Raw genomic sequence first — 17,937 nt, 5'->3', positions numbered from 1 at the left:
CCGCCCCAAGCCTCGCACGCCCGGCGGGAGCTCCTGCCGGGCGCGCAAGGCTTGCAGACACTCGCCCGAAGCACGGGGAGCCCTCCGGAGGGCTCCGCGTGCTTGGGGCGGCAAGCTGCCGCCCCAAGCCTCGCACGCCCGGCGGGAGCTTCTGCCGGGCGCGCAAGGCTTGCAGACCCTCGCCCGAAGCACGGGGAGTCCTCCAGAGGGCTCCGCGTGCTTCGGGCGGCAAGCTGCCGCCCCAAGCCTCGCGCGCCCGACGGGAGCTCCTGCCGGGCGCGCAAGGCTTGCAGACACTCGCCCGAAGTACGGAGAGCCCTCCGGAGGGCTCCGCGTACTTCGGGCGGCAAGCTGCCGCCCCAAGCCTCGCACGCCCGGCGGGAGCTCCTGCCGGGCGCGCAAGGCTTGCAGACACTCGCCCGAAGTACGGGGAGCCCTCTGGAGGGCTCCGCGTACTTCGGGCGGCAGGCTGCCGCCCCAAGCCTCGTGCGCTCAGCGGGAGCTCCTGCCGGGCGCGCAAGGCTTGCAGACACTCGCCCGAAGTACGGGGAGCCCTCCGGAGGGCTCCGCGTACTTCGGGCGGCAGGCTGCCGCCCCAAGCCTCGTGCGCTCAGCGGGACCTCCCGCCAGGCGCGCAAGGCTTGCAGACACTCGCTGGGGCTGCAAGCTGCTGCCCGCAAGCCTTGTGAGCCCGCGGGAACTCCCGCCGGGCTTGCAAGGCTTGCGGATAGCTTCCTGAAGCCTGGAGAGCGAGAGGGGTCGGTGCGCACCGATGCCTCTCGCTCTCCAGCCTTCAGCGAAAGCCTGCATTCGCACCATAGGACGCACACACATTTCCCCTTCATTTTTGGAGGGGAAAAAGTGCGTCCTATGGAGCGAAAAATACGGTACCAGTTTTGTCCTGCAAGGAAGTTAGACCAGTTTTGCAGGAAGAGATCCAACGTTAAGTGTTTATAACTGGATTATATACTGATTAAAGAGCAATACCTAGTTACAAATAGCAGTTAGGCACAAATGCAGTACCTTTGAAGCAAATATGGTTGTCAAAATAGATGTTTATTAAAGACTTAAAACACTTAAAATGAAAATATTTCCCTAGAGATGCAAAACAAAATGGAAAAAAATTAAAAACAAACATTCTCTCTTAATTTCTCTATGATACTAATATTTCATATATTTATTTACTTATCTATAGAGAAACAACAGACTTAAGTTCTGAAAATTAGGGAAATGTCACCTGGCTGCCATGTTGGAGCTCTGAACTGTGGCAAGAGAGTAGTTCCTGAAGAAACAGCCTGAGCATTGCGGGATTCAATTGCAGAGAGAAAATTCATAACTGATGTATCTTTAGTGTTGTTATTGCTGCTGTGCATAGTGTTATCAAAAATCCCAGAAAGGCCTAGAACAAACAAATCATATACGAGTTTGAGCACAAAAAACTACACATTACACAATATGCTGCACATTTAAGTGTGCAGCCATACATTCAATGAACATGTAACTCAACCATAAGACTTGCTGGCTAATCTTGGGTAAATTACGACATCTAAGTCAAACAAGGAATTAATGGGGGAAGAAAGACAGAAGAATGTATTGAGATACTGGGATAATGAAAGTAGAGATTATCTAAATAAACTTCAAATGTATGTGAATTGTAGCACCATCAGTTTCAACATAAATTACATGCTCATCTTTTAACTCGCATTTTTTTAAGATTGAACAGTCCACATGAACAGCCCTTGACATCTAAATGTAATTAGCATAAGAATAGTGAGCAGATTATCTGTAGCTGTGCCTTTAAAATAGCTGTACATTTCACTCTCCTTCCAAAAAAGGTTCACACTCTTCAGAAATTTGACAGCTAGTTATGCAGGTAAGGTGGTGACAGGGAAACAGAAATTACTTAAAACATTAATTTATGAAATGTTTTGTAAAAACATTTTTATTTGATGAAGTGCATAATAGCACTACCAGGACAGTGCAAATGATAATGCACATTCCTCAAAACATTCTCCTTTATCTATCCCTTGTGAGCATCTAAGTCATCTGCTAGAAGTGCGCTAGAAATTTATTACTGATTTTATACAAAACTGAGAAACATATCCATTTAAACTGAAGATTCACAGAGAGTTATTACCGGCGGGTAGGGAAGTAGTGGCGTATGCAGGAAGCTGGTGGGAAGTTGTATATGTTTGCCTGTGAAAATCTGTTTCGGATGAATGCCCTCCTCCATAGCTTAAACTGGGGGGAAAGTAAAAGTTATAACACGTAAAATTAGTGAAAACAACAACATGACAGCGATAAGTCTGACAATCACACAAAAAGGGATAAAGCAAAATAACCTCAAAAGAACAGGAACTTTAGCGGTTCAGGAGTTGCTGATCTGTAGTAGTGCTAATTCTTTACAACTTTGCATCAACAACTGATTCAAGAAAGCTGCTTTAGTTTACCAAACCAACAAAACCACGTTTAAAACATTAACATATCAAAACAGAAATTTGTTTCTTTGACTTATTTTATTTCTTCCTAGACACATATGGGCAGTATGCAGAGCTATATCTTTGGATTAAAGTTGTCTTGAGTTCCGGAGACCTCAATCACATAAAATGTTTGCAGAGCTTCTCCGAGTTCAAATAAAATTATAAAATGTGTGCAGGATAGAGCAGCGTGTGTGGTTTTGAAATTTGGGGAGGGTTTTTCTTTTGTGAATTTGCTTGCTTGATGTTCTCCTTGGGAGGGCTGTGCCCCAGAAGCCCTAGTGGACCGACTCCTACTGCTTAAGCTCCCCCCCGCCCCAACCCTGAAGACTGGGTAGGTTGGAGAAGGGTGATGGTCTCCACATATGTTTTGAATGCCTCTAAAGTGCAGTGCAGCTGCAAGAGGATCCTTGCTTTCTCCCTCCAATTCCAAGGCTGGGGAAGAAGTTGAGGATCCACCACACTTGCCCTCTTGACACTGATATGAACCTCTTCCACATTTCCCTTCATGATTGTCTGGCCTCCCACGTCAGAGGTAAAACAAACAAGAGGAAGTGGTGACTATGCACAGAGTAAAGGTAAAGGGACCCCTGACCGTTAGGTCCAGTCGTGGACGACTCTGTGGTTGTGGTGCTCATCTCGCTTTACTGGCTGAGGGAGCCAGCGTACAGCTTCCAGGTCATGTGGCCAGCATGACTAAGCCGCTTCTGGTGAACCAGAGCAGCACACGGAAATGCTGTTTACCTTCCTGCCGGAGCGGTACCTATTTATCTAGTTGCACTTTGACGTGCTTTTGAACTGCTAGGTTGGCAGGAGCAGGGACCGAGCAACGGGAGCTCACCCCGTTGCGGGGATTCGAACCGCTGACCTTCTGATCGGCAAGCCCTAGGCTCTGTGGTTTAGACCACAGTGCCACCCGCACAGAGTAGGCTCCTGTTAAGAAATGCCAACATGAAAATATACCAAGACAGGTTTGTTTTGGTGGTGGTGGGGACTGCATACCCACCACCTGAAAATAATGCTACATGAAAGATGTAATGCTTAGATGTGGGCTGTATGTTGCCCAACCAAAACATAGTATTTACTGAAGAATGATCCTTAGTTCTCAACTTTTAATAGTGATAATTTTAGTGGCAATTAAAAATGTCAAATTCAAATTTGTGTTACAAAGGAGCAAAAGGAATGTTATGTTAAGAAAAATACTTAAGTTTCTTTTAAAATCTGTTACAATTTGAATGTAACCATAAATAATGTACGTTTACTGTGAAATGGTATTATTGATATATTAGTGTGGCTGAAACATGCATGTCATATAAAAGAAAAGGAACTATTATAAACTATGCAGTATCTTTTGGTTTTGACACCAGTACTGAGCTGCTGGAATCACTCTACTTTGAAAATCTATACTGTACTAAAAGACACATATTGAACTATTATGAACATCTTAAACAAGTGCTTAGTCATTCTACTACTTTATGTACAATTTGAAAAAATACAAATTTAGTATTTTTCCACTTCCTTTAGGTGCTGCCTAACTAATGTTTAACAATAAACAAGAGAATGTTATGGGAACCTCCAATGTTAGCAGAAGGGTCAAAACCACATTATTATTAAAATAACATGTACTTTGCTAGAAAGAGCTAACAGAATTGCACCAGCATCTCAACTTGTGTTCTTTCTCTTTAAAAATAAGAATAATGAGACTGCATCTTCCTCTCAACTGTGGTCACTAAAAATCCTCAGCAAATGCTTGTGCTGCGGCAGAGATCTCTGCAATGGGAAGAGGAATCTGAAAACCAGGCAGAGGCAGGTGGCAGAAGCATCACGGAAGTAAATCTACATTTAAATAAGATATTATTTTTGAAAACTTTTTAAAAATTAGCCATCTCTTTTACATCCCCACTCTTTACATCAGCTAATAAAACTAAGAAATCCAAAGCAGACACACCCTTAAGAAAAATCTACATTGTCATGTCAGGAATCTGCTGAATTTGATAGTTCAGTTACAAAAATGATACAAGAGGTGGTGGCGGGGGGAAGCCTACAGAGGCATTAACCTGCAGAGCAAACCAAGAGTAAAAAAAGAGCAAAAGTTCTGCAGCATGAAGCCTCTAGTGGCTTTTCCTTTTTTTTTTTTTTTTTTTGAGAGAGAGAGAGAGAGAATTGTTGGGCTGCTATTAGGAAGAAAGTTTATGTAGAAGCCCCCTATACAGTGGTACCTCTGGTTGCCCGTTCGCAACATGAAAAGAGCACAACCTGCAGTGACGCGTCTGTGCAGGTCACAATTCGGCGCTTCTGGGCATGCACATGTCATTTTGTGTATCTGCGCATGCGCGAGCGGCGAAACCTGGAAGTAACCCTTTCCTTTCGGGTACTTTCGGGTCGCCGCGGGACGTAACCTGAAAGAACGTAACATGAAGCGGATGTAACCAGAGGTATGACTGCACTTCCTGTTCTTACACTGATGGCAACAGAAGCCATTCACATCTAAGAAAAACAAAGGGCTTATGTCACCCATCTGGGTCCATAGGGAGGCAAGACTCCCCCCCCCCTCCAATTTAATTCTGGATTAGAGAACATTTCTCAGCTTCACTACTCACAATTTGTACCATCTGCCAACACTCGCCAGACATGTGCTTGTTATTGTCAGTGAGCATCTGAGGAACAAAAATGTTCTGAAACTGACATGGATTTGAGGATACCCCCTCAAACTAAAATATTTAACACTCTGGTTAAGAGTGACAGAAGCACTATTATCAATCTAAACCAGAGTTCAATTTTAATTTAAGTAAAGCTGCAATCCAAATCATACCAGTTCTCTCTAAGAAAACGAACTTTGGATTTTGCTTCAACTAAGGGAGAGAAAAAAAGTAACCTTTTGTTTAGCATCACTTGCTGATTGTATTGGTGCTGAAGGGAAGATACGTAACAAAGACACAGAAAGCTCAGTTGTTAGGTTTACTTGCCTTTCAACAGCCTGAGGGAGAAAAACTCCTGTAAAAAAAGGCATCGGGGCTAACTAAGGGACTGGATAGAAAGTATTATTACAGATATTCCATTAGCCCAGTCCAACTGAAGGCAAGTCATACCGTCATCCAGATTGTTTTTAGTTATGTGAAACCAGGCTAACACAGTATACAATCGTACCTTGGTGCCCAAAGGCCTTGGGAGTTGAATGTTCCAACTCCCAAACAATTGAAAACTAGAATTGAGTGTTCCGGTTTTCAAACATTATGTTGGAAGCTGAATGTCCGATGAGGCTTCTGATTGGCTGCAGGAGCTTCCTGCAGCCAATCAGAAGCCATGCTTTGGAAGTCGAACATTTTGGAAGTCGAACGGACTTCCAGAATGGATTCTGTTCGACTTCCGAGGTACAACTGTATAGTACATTTGTATCATCATTCCATGAAAAATTGTATGTATCAGTGACAGTGTACCACCAGGCCACGTGCCTGATATGTCCTGACAAGCTTTTTTAAAGACCCACCACCCTGCTAAACAAATTTAGCTCTGCCGAACATTGGCTTCGGTGGTGCTGAGTTCACAGTACTCCAGAAACAGGAAGGAGCGTTCTGGTATGTTCCAATGCTTTGCCAGAACTCTTAAAAAGAAAACAGATCAAAGTGCTCCTTTCCATTTCTGGCATGTTCTGATCTGCTCCCAATAGCAATGGTTTTTTCAGTGCCATCACTACTCATGGAACTGATGAAGGATAAGACTCGATCTCTCAGGCAGAAGTGGTAGCTGGATGACTTCATGTGCACACTCCTTTTCCCAGTCCCTAGTACAGCAGAGAATCAGCAGTGTGCTGAGAGGCTTTTAAAGGACCAGCCTCATGGGGAACTAAGGTGATGCTCTCTCCTACTGCCTCCAGGAGCTGGCTGTGAGATTTAAAAAGCAGCACTCTTGATGAGCATCATTAACTGTGTGTGTGTTCTTTAAAAGGCAACTGAGAAGGCAGGCAGTATTAAATTAATGGTGAGGGGTAATTGGGAATTCATTTTCCATTCATTTTCTATTCAGTTAATTAATTTCAGTTCCTTTATGTCATAGGATTTTGAGCACCTTTGCCATGTGACACCCCCCCCCCTCATGTGGTAACAAAGCAATACAGAACTAAAAAAAACAGCCAGCCATTCCTGCTCTATAGCAAATATGACTCTCTTGGGCATGCAAATGAATATCTGCAGCCAGTTGCTCTGTCAATATCTCCAATAATTAACGTAACAAAAGGCAGGAACGGCTTTTCTGAAGAATCCTTTTGGTAAGGTAGGCCCACAGGATAAATTCTACTAAGAAGCTGATGACCAACCAATTGAAATGATGGTGTCGCAGACGAATCTTAAAGAACAAAAGAAAGGCTTGTCCAGGCTATACCTGGCAAAAAAAACCCACACATTTGATTTATTTACAGAAGACACTGATTTCCAGGAAGAGAAATGAATGGACTTATTCTTTAAAGATGGCAATGTCATCTAAACAATGATCAGAATCAAGAAATGAGTACATTATTTTTATTTTTGCTACACGGTTGTTTCTGCTCTACCCACAGCAATGCTTGGATTCTGAGAATAGAACATATGCTACTAACGGCATATATATTTCTGTGCTAAATTTGAGAATACCACTGAGGTGGTGGCAAAGCCTCACCCCAGAACCAGTGCCTAGGGCAGGCTTCCTCAACCTCAGCCCTCCAGATGTTTTTGGCCTACAACTCCCATGATCCCTAGCTAGCAGGACCAGTGGTCAGGGCTGATGGGAATTGTAGTCTCAAAACATCTGGAGGGTTGGGATTGAGGAAGCCTGGCCCAGGGCTACTGCCAGGCTTTACCCCCCTCTCAGTATCATGCCAAACTATATATGCTATGTTAAAAAAAAAATCAATGGACCCTAATCACCTTTGTAGGATGAATTAACTATTATCTGTCATGCATTTTGGGAAAATATACAGCATATTAGGCTCAAATAACTTGCTGTTGTCCCTATGTACACCAAGATGGAATAAAATACAGGGTAACCAATAGTTCACAAACATGCTGTGAAAGATGATTTATGGCCACCTCAGAAAACCAATACAAACTCAGTTTGTATTACCTTTTTCAAAAATATATCTATATCTATATCTATATCTATATCTATATCTATATACACACAAAGAGAGAACAAAGCATGGCCAGATAATTTCAAAAGTGTGCTTAACTGTAATGTGGTTTTCAAGATCTTGTCCAACTCTACTGCATCTAAAAACAGTGCAATTATACTATACTGTACAGGTGTTTTTGCAAGACAATAAACAAATTCAGCAAAAGGAAAGGAATTGCAAGTTTGGAAAGCCTATCTATAACTGGTTAACAAAGAGTAAAAAAGAAAATTGGAAAAGCAGAGACAGAATCTAGAACCAGTACAGAACTGATACCACTTTTGATGGTACACTTATGTTAATGAACAATTTTAAGAAAAACAACAACACATGGCCAAGAGAAAAAAACGTTTTTAAGCAAAATGCCAGCTAAAGGGGTCTTATGATGCTGCTGCATCTGAAACTGTGCGTATATTCTCCACATCCGCTAGGTAAGTACTAAGATACGGCATTCTGGCAGATTTTGCACTATATAATTTGGAGCAAGTTCACTTAGTTTTCATCACTTACAATCTGCCCAAAGTACAAATTTTGGATGACCCCACTATCATTATGGGCTATTGCACACAGACAATGGGAACAATGACAGCGCCAAACTTAATTCATATTAGACCTGTTGTCTCTAGTCTTGCAAAAATTAAGTTGGCAAAATCCATCGGGAAATGCCATGATTTATTCTGTAACAATCTGAAAGCTACAAAAGCAAAAAGGCCATAGGCCCTTAAATATATTTACAAAGTGTCCAAGAGCCTAGCAATCTGACACGCGTTTCATGAAGTAGTCGGACGATCTTGATTTTCTCAGCTCCCTATTTCCTGCAACTCGGTCCCTATTCACCTCTGAGTTCAGGCAACCCTGTCCATGCCGAATATTTTGCATGTTACTAAGGCACAGGAAAGAAACCTCAACAAACAAAACACCAATGTAGTGTTCTGAATAGTGTGTCAAACTTGGACGAGAGGGGCCTGGGGTTGAATGGCACTTTTTTAGCTGAGTCCAGTAACCATCCCTTAGACTAGCATATCTCAAAGGATTGTTGTGAGAATAACCACTTAAGAGACCCTGAGTTCCCTGAAAGGAACATGTTAGATAAATCATTAAATAAAATCTCTGAAATAATATCTAGCTGCCTTATTCACCAGAATCACCAATCTCTGTAGTAAATGCCTGAGACCACTGACAGGAGGAATTCTTGTTTAGAAATAAGGTAAAACCATGCATACAGTGACTTTTGTAGCTTCTCCACATATGTGTTTATTATATGATGCACAGCAGGCATATATAATTTTTAATTTACAATTTTAGTTTCTCCTCTCAACTTCACATGGGATGTGAAATTGCTAGAACATACGTAAATAAGAGAACTAAGACGACAGAATCTCTACAAGTCATGCATTCAAAAGCATTTTTTTTAAAAAAGAACAAACAGATGTATTAGCTTGCTCAAAAAACAAACAAAACCAAGATTTCTGGTGACATTTGACTCTGCTCCATTGTCGTTCATATGAAGAAACAGCACTTCAAATCTCACCATGCACAAGATCTTGCATGATCAAGTCTGTTTTCTCTGTCTTTTGGATACTAGATTTCAAAATCTGCCAAGCAAAGCTATAAATGACGCCCACTGTACTTTTTTTTAAAACAGACATCTCTGTCTGCAAAGCATAACTAGAGTGAGTGACAGAAAAAACAAACATTTACTTGTCTTGCAGTCCCAACCATACTGCACAAATGGTAATTTGCATTGTACTTACGAGATCTAGATTCTATGCTAAGTAAGTACAGCAGAACTATTTCTGTCTGTAAATATCAATACCACTAAAAAGCCAAGGAAAAAATTCCCAGGATGTCTCCACAGCCCTTAGGATGTCTTACTCTTTAAGGGCAAGTAATAGCACACAGGTAACCTCAATGTGGCACCAGAACCTGTATCTGCCACACAGAGCTTTGAGGAAATGCTTATGGTGCCTGCTGCGTCCACCCAGAGGTTTGATGTTATTTTAATATCAGCATAAGTATCAAATTGTGACCACATCTTGTGTTGCTGATAGGACTCTTAAGTCCAATCCTATGTACATGAATAGTACAATGCAAATAGTAGTAGGCAGCTACTAAAATGCTCTATTATCTCAGGGCGCAATAGGTAGTAATGTTCACCACATGTGATATATTTGGATACACAGGAAGTAAATATTGTCTTCTGTGTAAACAAACCAGTATTTCATTGAATTGTCAGCTCTCATAATGTACACCTCTATCATCTAGATTAAAGAAAGCCAAACTGCTTTAAACTTGAAGCACATTTTCCACAGCTGATTTGCAAAAAACCAAAACCCCACCCAGATCTGATTATCTCCTAGTTACTCTCAGCAGCCAAATCACAGCTGCTTCTCATTATCATCATCACTCCCTTTCTAATATGGGACCTGCCCATGAATGCTAAGCTTTCTCAGGTGTCTTTGGTGAAAGACTTCATTAAAAGATTTTTTAAAGTCTAAGAACACAATGCTGCCTGGATCACCTCTTTCTATAGGTTTTCTATAGGTTTGCTGACATTTTCAAAAGAACTCTTGATAGGTCAATGAGACAGGAATCACCCTTGCAGAAGCAATGCTGGTTCTCCTTCAGCAAGACATGTTCTTCTAAGTATTAGTTTAAAGGTAAAGTTAAAGGACCCCTGACAGTTACGTCCAGTTGTGAACGACTCTGGAGTTGTGGCGCTCATCTTGCTTTACTGGCCGAGGGAGCCGATGTTTGTCTGCAGACAGTTTTTCCAAGTCATGTGGCCAGCATAACTAAGCTGCTTCTGGAGAAACCAGAACAGTGCACGGAAACGCCGTTTAACTTCCTGCCGGAGCAGTACCTATTTATCTACTTGCACTTTGACGTGCTTTCAAACAGCTAGGTTGGCAGGAGCTGGGACTGAGAAACGGGAGCTCACCCCGTCGCGGGGATTCGAACCGCCAACCTTCTGATCGGCAAGCCCTAGGCTCTGTGGTTTAACCCACAGCGCCACCCGCGTCCCTAATAATAATAATATATTAGTTTATTCTATTTTTAAAAGAATGCTTAGCTGAATTCCCAAGGTTTAAAAAGTATAATAAAACGTCACCAATACCTAACAGGTGCACCCCCTGCCCCCACAAAAAAAACCCAGCTTAAAAAAACACAATCATACTCAGTAGCCATGAATGTTGATTCTTACCTGGAAAAGAAAAAAATGGAAAACCAGGGGCAATGCAAAAACCAGGGTAGGGGCAAATGGAACAACTTGCTATAAGAGGGCATGACCGGCCCATAAAATGGATCGATCCTATTAGGACAGGAAAGTATCTTATAACATCTTGTTGCAGGTCACACTTTCCCCCCTCTTAATAAGGAGCTCAGGTAGTCAACTCAGTTTTAATATGACACAGGATTACCCCAAAATAGTGATTTGTATGTACTTACAGGACTTCCTTGCTACATGTTAGCATATGAATGTATATACAGGCACCCCCACACACACTTATGCACAATCTACTCGCAGCTGGCCCCAGAGCTTTATTATTACTATTATTATTATTATTATTATTATTATTATTATTATTTGTACCCCACCCATCTGACTGTGTTTCCCCAGCCACTTTGGGCGGCTTCCAGTGTGTATAAAAAAAGTTTCAATTCCAGTTGCGGGTATTTTTGATATAGTATTTTTGATCTGGATTGGAGTGTGACAGAGGGAGCATTTAAAAGGTGTTTAGACAGTGCTCCCCTCTTACATGACTTCACTTATGGGGGGGGGGTTGGAATGTAAACCCAAAGTAAGTGGGGAGGTGCTTGTATTAAAAGAATTCTGACAGTCATGCGACTAGTAATGTTAGGTGAGAATGTTCTCGAGAATGAGAATAGTCTTGAGAATATTCTCTGCTAGAAAATTCTCTTGGAGAATATTCTCCGCAAACTAAATTCTAAAGTAAGAACCAGTTTTACCACCCACATTTAAAAAATCTAGTAAATAATAAGCTGTAATATTACTGAATTTATTTGTATCAAACCTTAACATGCCAACTGTATTTTTTGACTTGTCCTATAACATGTACACATTCTAACGGAAGAATAAAATATGACCTTACTGCTCCAATAGTGAAATGGATCATGTTATTAGAATCGGACACACCAAGGTGGTTTGAAGTTGGTTGGTTGAGTCATTTAAAGAACTAGAAGATCACTTTGAAAAAGTGATGCCTTTGAGCCCCCTTATAAAGCAAGAAGAGAAATGGATGAAAGAGGCAGTTAAGAAAGAAAAGAAATTGCAGCCAATTCACTTTGCTGCAAATATCCTTGATTTAAAGTATAATGGCGTTCATTTATCATGAAATGAACAAATTCACGGTACCGAGTGCATTGATCTCAAAATATCAGCAAGTGCACCAAATGATGCACAAGATATTTTGGCAGAGCTGGCAGTATATCCTGCTAAAGAAGATTTTTTTTTAGCAAGTCATACGTATTGAAGTCGGTTGAAAAAGTGGATACAGTGGTTTGGTGGAAGGGACCATGCTTTGGTTCAAAGCTTAGCAGAGTGGCTGTGGACATTTTAAATATGCCACAAATGACATAGCTTCAGTATTTATGGACTTATTCATTCAGCAAAAAGGAATAGGCTTACTATAGACAGAGCAGGAAAGCTTACATATGTAGCTCACAACTTAAAACTCCTAGAAGAGAAGAAAATATAGCTTCTAACAAGCTCATTGAATTTTACACAACCATCAACGTCGTTTTATGATCTCGCAGATGATCAGTGTGGAAGTGAAAGCTCTGTTACCAGTGGAGTCGAAGATGGTGACTTATCCTCTTAAGATGTTTGAGGAGTCAAAAGAATATTCTCGAGAATTTAACATCACTACATTGACCTACAGAACACTGAGGACATAGAGGAAATAAAATATAGAATAACTTGTCTCTCTGGAAAGGCAACCTCTGGGTTCACTTTGAACTCTACAAGCAAGAACTCCTATATTTGTTGTCACATGTTATTTTTTGAGGGGTGGGAGGCAGGCATGCAGGCAATCACACCTATGCTGAAATCCTAGATTTCTCTACTCTCTTTTACGAACTGCAGCCACTTTATTCCAGAGAATGAAAAATGGGCCTAATGGAAGCAAAAGCTAGGCACACTTTATTAGTAAACCAGAAGAGACATAGAATGTTAGGGGCGAAGGGGGAAATGAAAAAGCGGGGAGGAATTGGTCAAGTCTCATGCTGCTTATAGGTTATGGAATTGCATGGAACTGGACTGTACAGGATTCAGATGGAATAAAAGAATGTTATCCAGAACCACTCGCCTCCTTCATAAGACAGTAAAATGCTTAGGGTTGGAGCTACCAATCAACCCCAAAACTGAGCTCCCTTAACACCATATAGCAAGCATGGGAAGACATGAGGGGCAAGGTGACTTTCCTCCCTAGAGGTCTGAATAGTGCTACTTGGTCCAGCTTGGGTGATTCTTTGAACAGGAGCACTTCTCTGAAGAGCCGAAAATATACTACATTTTTTGTGGTGTCCCACTTGCTCCCTATAACTGCAAAGATGCTGGCCCCATGCTTACTGTTGAAGGCAAAACAGGACCATGAGCAAGCCAGAATATATGCAAACACACATTACCTTCAATATTTCCTTCCCCAAAAGGTGAAATCCTCCTCAAAAGGGGACAGGGGACTGCATCTGTGCATTGCCCTCATGTTATGGAATGTAGGCTACATGAATACAGCTTTGTTGGCATCTATCTGTCTCAAGAGACAATGGAGTGTGCTTCTGGGGGCGAAGTAAAACTGCTGCGTTAGCAGGACTGATGTGACCTCCACAGGGCAAAAGCCTTGTATGTGTATGGAGGTCTTGGGCTGCACAGATGACAAGACCCATTCTCGGCCTTGCTGATGTGGTCCGCCAAAGGAAAGCAGGGCAAATACTCCAGGGTTGTTGTTTTTTTTGCTGGGTTTTACTCCTTAGCCTTTTATTCTCCTGAAAATATCCCGTAACCATAAGTTTAGGACCGGAGTTTTCCTTCTCTAAGATGGGCTACCTTCTGAGACTGACAGGCCCCATCTGCCACTCACATGCAGCATGTGCAGAAAACAACTTCTTGACCATTAGACCCACTACTGGTCTCATCTGCTCAATCCACATGAGCCTGTCTTCACATGCAGTAAAGCCCCTAACTCACAAAGGGTTTGAGATCCATCAGCTACCCCTCACTTGGTTTATCCGGCCAGTCGAAGCTGTTCCTTGGTGTGGCTGCTATCGCCTGCTGACAGCTTCTGGGAGCCACAGGTGAGAGCTGAGTGCAGGATAGGGATCAAAAGTGGACAAACCTCCTCAGAAGGAACACAACATGTCCCCCACCATAGGTACTGCCCCTCTCCTAACACCCCTGCTCAGTTGCCGTTCTGCTTTGGGGCCCTTGAAGCAAGAAATCTGTACATATTTCCCCCTCAATTTGCCCTTACCTATCATCAGGATGGGACGTGGGTGGCGCTGTGGGTTAAACCACTGAGCCTCTTGGGCTTGCCGATCAGAAGGTCGGCGGTTCGAATCCCTGCGATGGGGTGAGCTCCCGTTGCTCAGTCCCTGCTCCTGCCAACCTAGCAGTTCGAAAGCACGTCAAAGTGCAAGTAGATAAATAGGTACCGCTCCGGCGGGAAAGTAAACGGTGTTTCCGTGCACTGCTCTGGTTTGCCAGAAGCGGCTTCGTCATGCTGGCCACATGACCCGGAAGCTGTACGCTGGCTTCCTCAGCCAGTAAAGCAAGATGAGCGCCGCAACCTCAGAGTCGGCCACGACTGGACCTAATAGTCAGGGGTCCCTTTACCTTTACCTTTTATCATCAGGCAAGTGACTTAAAGCAGAGTTATTACATGGTCCTGGCTATGGGAGTGAGTGAGAGCCCCTGATGAGAAAAACCATGCAGCACATGACAAAGCACTTGCCAACTTTTAACTCATCAGCTTTTACCATCTCCATGATCTTTTGAGCCTGGCCATCAACAATGAAAATTCTCTTGTGAGGAAATGCTGTAGTTTCATAGCAGAGCATCTGCTTTGGACACAGAAAGTCCCAGGTTTAATCTCCAGGTATGACTGGGAGAGAAGCCTGTGTGAAATCCAGGAGAGCCACTGCCCATCAGTGTAGACAAAACTGAGCTAGGTGGACCAATGGCCTGACTAGGTGTAAGCCAGCTTCCTCTGTTCTCATTCTCCCACTCTCCTCTTAGTTTGCTGGTGAGCAGGCTTGGGCTGACTTGCAAGCCAGGGAATTATCAAGCCTTGCAAGCTTATCAAAGTCTGACTCCCAGCAAATAAGATTTCCTTGTTCTCCTCATGGGCCAAAGCATCACATACCTATTTTGATTTCATCTACATCTAAGTTAAAACAAGCTAAAGGATTATTGGGGGAGGCACCTGGATGACTGCTCCTCAATCAATGTTAAAGAGCTGTCTATAAATTCGCTTACTGCATCAAAATTGGTTAAAGTCATCAAAATATGAAAGATAATATAATTTAAGATTGGTTGGTGGAGATACAAATTTCTTCCATTGTTGTTCCAGCTCAGAGATCCACTGCAACATTTTGTTGCAGGTCCCACCTGTTCCATACCAACACCCAACCGGATTTCAGGTTCAACATGCAAAATCCCTCATTTGTTTTAAGAAGCACAAGTTGCTTAAATATATACAGTTAAACCTACATATATATCGTAGGGAAAGCTACTTTACTCACAGCATGGTAAAAGCACCTTTGCCAGCATGTATGAAAAAGCAATACAAAAGGAAATATAAAAGGATCACATTCAATATTCCACGCTTTACTCCGTTAAACCCCTGGGGATTTTATGGTCTTGGGCAAGTTTCAGCATAAAGAGTCAGAACATCCATAAGCCTTTATCTATAGTAAAACAATAGATAACATAATAAAATCTAAATGATGCGAGGATGCTGGGAAGCCATGAGATGAACCCAAAACACTCTGGCGGCTTAAGATGAGATCATCCAGAGTTAGCAATGCCCATCCCCAATTGCCAACTCTGCGCTTTCAACCTCCAAAGCACACGGTATTGTTCTTCACACTCCTTCCCTCTGTAAACTGTGCCGTTTAACAAATTGCGCCACACCTTTAAAGCCTCGCTCTGCCCACTAGGATTGACTGTATACATATGGGGGTGGGGGAGCCTTCCCCACTTTCCTCCAAAGATCTCAAAGACGACACACACAAAAAGTTGATACAGTATGAGATGGGCTTCCCCTAGGCAACGTAAAAAGTAAACACGAACTCTTGAACTCCAACATGCCTGGTGAACACGCGCGCGCACACACACACCCCTTGGGAGCCGGAGACGAAAAGCAGGGCAACTTTCCCCGCTTTCTTAGGAGTTTAAATGCACTTTAATGGGGGAGGGGGTGAAGGGAAAAGGAGGACTAATTTTGGAATGCGTGGCTTCCCTCTTCCCACGCCGAGGGGAAGGAAGAAAAAACGCTCCAAGTTGCAGAAAGCGTGATTTTATAGAAGAGAGAAAATGAGAAACGTGGTTTGGGGATTGCATGGCAACCCCGAATCACCCTCGCGCCCCCCGCCCCGGTCCTCTCCTACACCACGGAGCCGCCTTCCTCGCCATCCACCGGCTCTCACTGCCCCTTATTTGCTCGCCCTCCCAGCCTCCTTCCCCTCGCGACACCCGCCTCCAAACCCCAACGGCGCCCTGGGCCCCCGCAGCGCCGAAGAAGGGCTGCCCGCCGCCGCTTTCTCCTTTCAGGAGGAGGGAAGCCTCCCCAAGCGCCTCCGCCGCTTCGAGGAGCGGCGGGCACGCCCCGCGGGCGCGAGGGGCACCGGAGGCCTCGTCCCAATCCCCGGCCTTTCCTGGCGCAGCCCCCGCAGCAGACGAGCCGCCGGCTGCAGAGCGGACCCTCCTTACCTGGCCTTGAGGCTGCTGGCGCCCCGCTCGTAGGCCCAGGCGGAGGGCGGCGGCGAGGACGCGGCGGCGGCGACCGATGCCAGCGGGTCGGGGTAGCTGGGGGTCGCCGGGTAGTTCCTGTCCATCATCCGAGCGGGAAAGGAGGGGACGCCGCGGCTCCGCGCGGGGCCTGGGCGCGCGGGGAGAAGGGAAAGGGGGCGGAGGCGGGCGGGCTGCTTGGCGGCGGCGGCTGCAGCTGCAAGGACCGAGCGGGTGGGAGCGACTCCCCCCCTTCACTCTCGCAGGAGGAGGAGGAGGAGGAGGGCGGCAGCGGCGGCGGCCACCCCGACGCGGCCCTCCCCTCGGTTTCCGCCGCGAGGGGCGGGAGGGCGGCTCGTAATTAGGGGAGCGGCGGCTGCAAGCAGCCCAGCCGAAGACCCATGTTGGGCCGCTGCTGCTGCTGCTTACCAGGATGTCCCTCCCACCTCCGCCACAGTGTACTGGGGCTCCAGAGCACGGGAAGCAGCTGCTGCTGCCGCCGCCGCCGCCGAGGATCCGTAATCGTAGCGGCGGCGGGAGAAGGAAGGGAGGAAGGAGTGAGTTTGGCCTACAGAGCGGAACCGGGAAAGGCGGCGGGCAATAACCGAGGAACCCTAAATACTGACAAGCTTCGGGGTAGCCGAAGCCTGGTATGGCGACTGGGAATTGCCTACTTCGGATGGGCTGCAGTAAGGACCCGTGTTGGCCGCCGTGCGGTGGGGAATGCTTTGCCATCTTTTTTTGTGTGCAGGTGAAAATGGTTTTCCGTGACTGAGCTAGAAGTTCTGGAGCCACGTGGACACTCCTTCCTCAGATTTTTTTTCTCCCTCGTGCACTGTTTTAGCTTGTATGCCTTCCAGTTTACAAAACTATGAATGTTTAAAGCTGTCGACGTGAGAAGTGTCATACACGTGTCTCATCCAGGAAGCCAAGATTAGCTGTTTCTGCTTGCAGAGTGTACATGCTGGAGAGCCTCCGGTTTGTTGTTGTGGGTAATGTGTAAAATGTCCCCAAAGTTCACACAGTTTCCAGTTGGTGGGTGTGAACTGCTTCTCTGCCTTGGAATGTAGGTGGAGAAATCAAACGCTTGAACAGAATATTGTACATGCTTCTTTTCTGAAAACAGGACATGCACTGTTTCTCACCCCATGGCAGTAGCTATTTCATGTTTCCCTTAGCGGCTTAGCTCCTTTGGTTTAACATTGCTCCCAGAAATAGAGAACATACTTGTGTAAGTGTTCTGCAACAAATATACCTGCACTTATAACCTGTATGCAAACATAGTTAATTCAGTGGCTTCAATGTAAGTTTTAATAAATCCGCCTCATGTTAATTAGCTAACCAATACCAGG

General features: G+C 44.4%; 1 protein-coding gene and 1 long non-coding RNA gene across 2 annotated transcripts in view; one reads left to right on the top strand and one right to left on the bottom strand.

Annotated features, from left to right (window-relative positions):
* The window catches only part of QSER1 (glutamine and serine rich 1), a 40,309-nt gene extending 23,590 nt beyond the window's left edge, over positions 1 to 16,719 (bottom strand). Inside the window, exons 1-3 of the mRNA XM_081927194.1 lie at positions 16,568 to 16,719; positions 2,138 to 2,241; positions 1,238 to 1,399 (exon numbers count right to left, since the gene is read on the bottom strand). Coding sequence (XP_081783320.1) covers positions 1,238 to 1,399; positions 2,138 to 2,241; positions 16,568 to 16,695 — 394 coding nt within the window. The 5' untranslated portion in view covers positions 16,696 to 16,719. The remainder of the gene's footprint in view (positions 1 to 1,237; positions 1,400 to 2,137; positions 2,242 to 16,567) is intronic.
* Positions 16,720 to 16,837: 118 nt separating this feature from the next.
* On the top strand, positions 16,838 to 17,930 carry LOC309378782. Its single transcript, XR_014172160.1, has 2 exons — positions 16,838 to 17,498; positions 17,542 to 17,930. It is a non-coding gene; the product is annotated as an uncharacterized lncRNA (long non-coding RNA).
* The last annotated feature ends 7 nt before the right edge of the window (positions 17,931 to 17,937 follow it).

Source organism: Podarcis melisellensis, assembly GCF_964234715.1.
Source record: "Podarcis melisellensis genome assembly, chromosome: 1".
Classification (NCBI taxonomy): domain Eukaryota; kingdom Metazoa; phylum Chordata; class Lepidosauria; order Squamata; family Lacertidae; genus Podarcis; species Podarcis melisellensis.
Note: the sequence above shows the minus strand (reverse complement) of the source record. Positions and strands in the feature narration are given on the sequence as shown.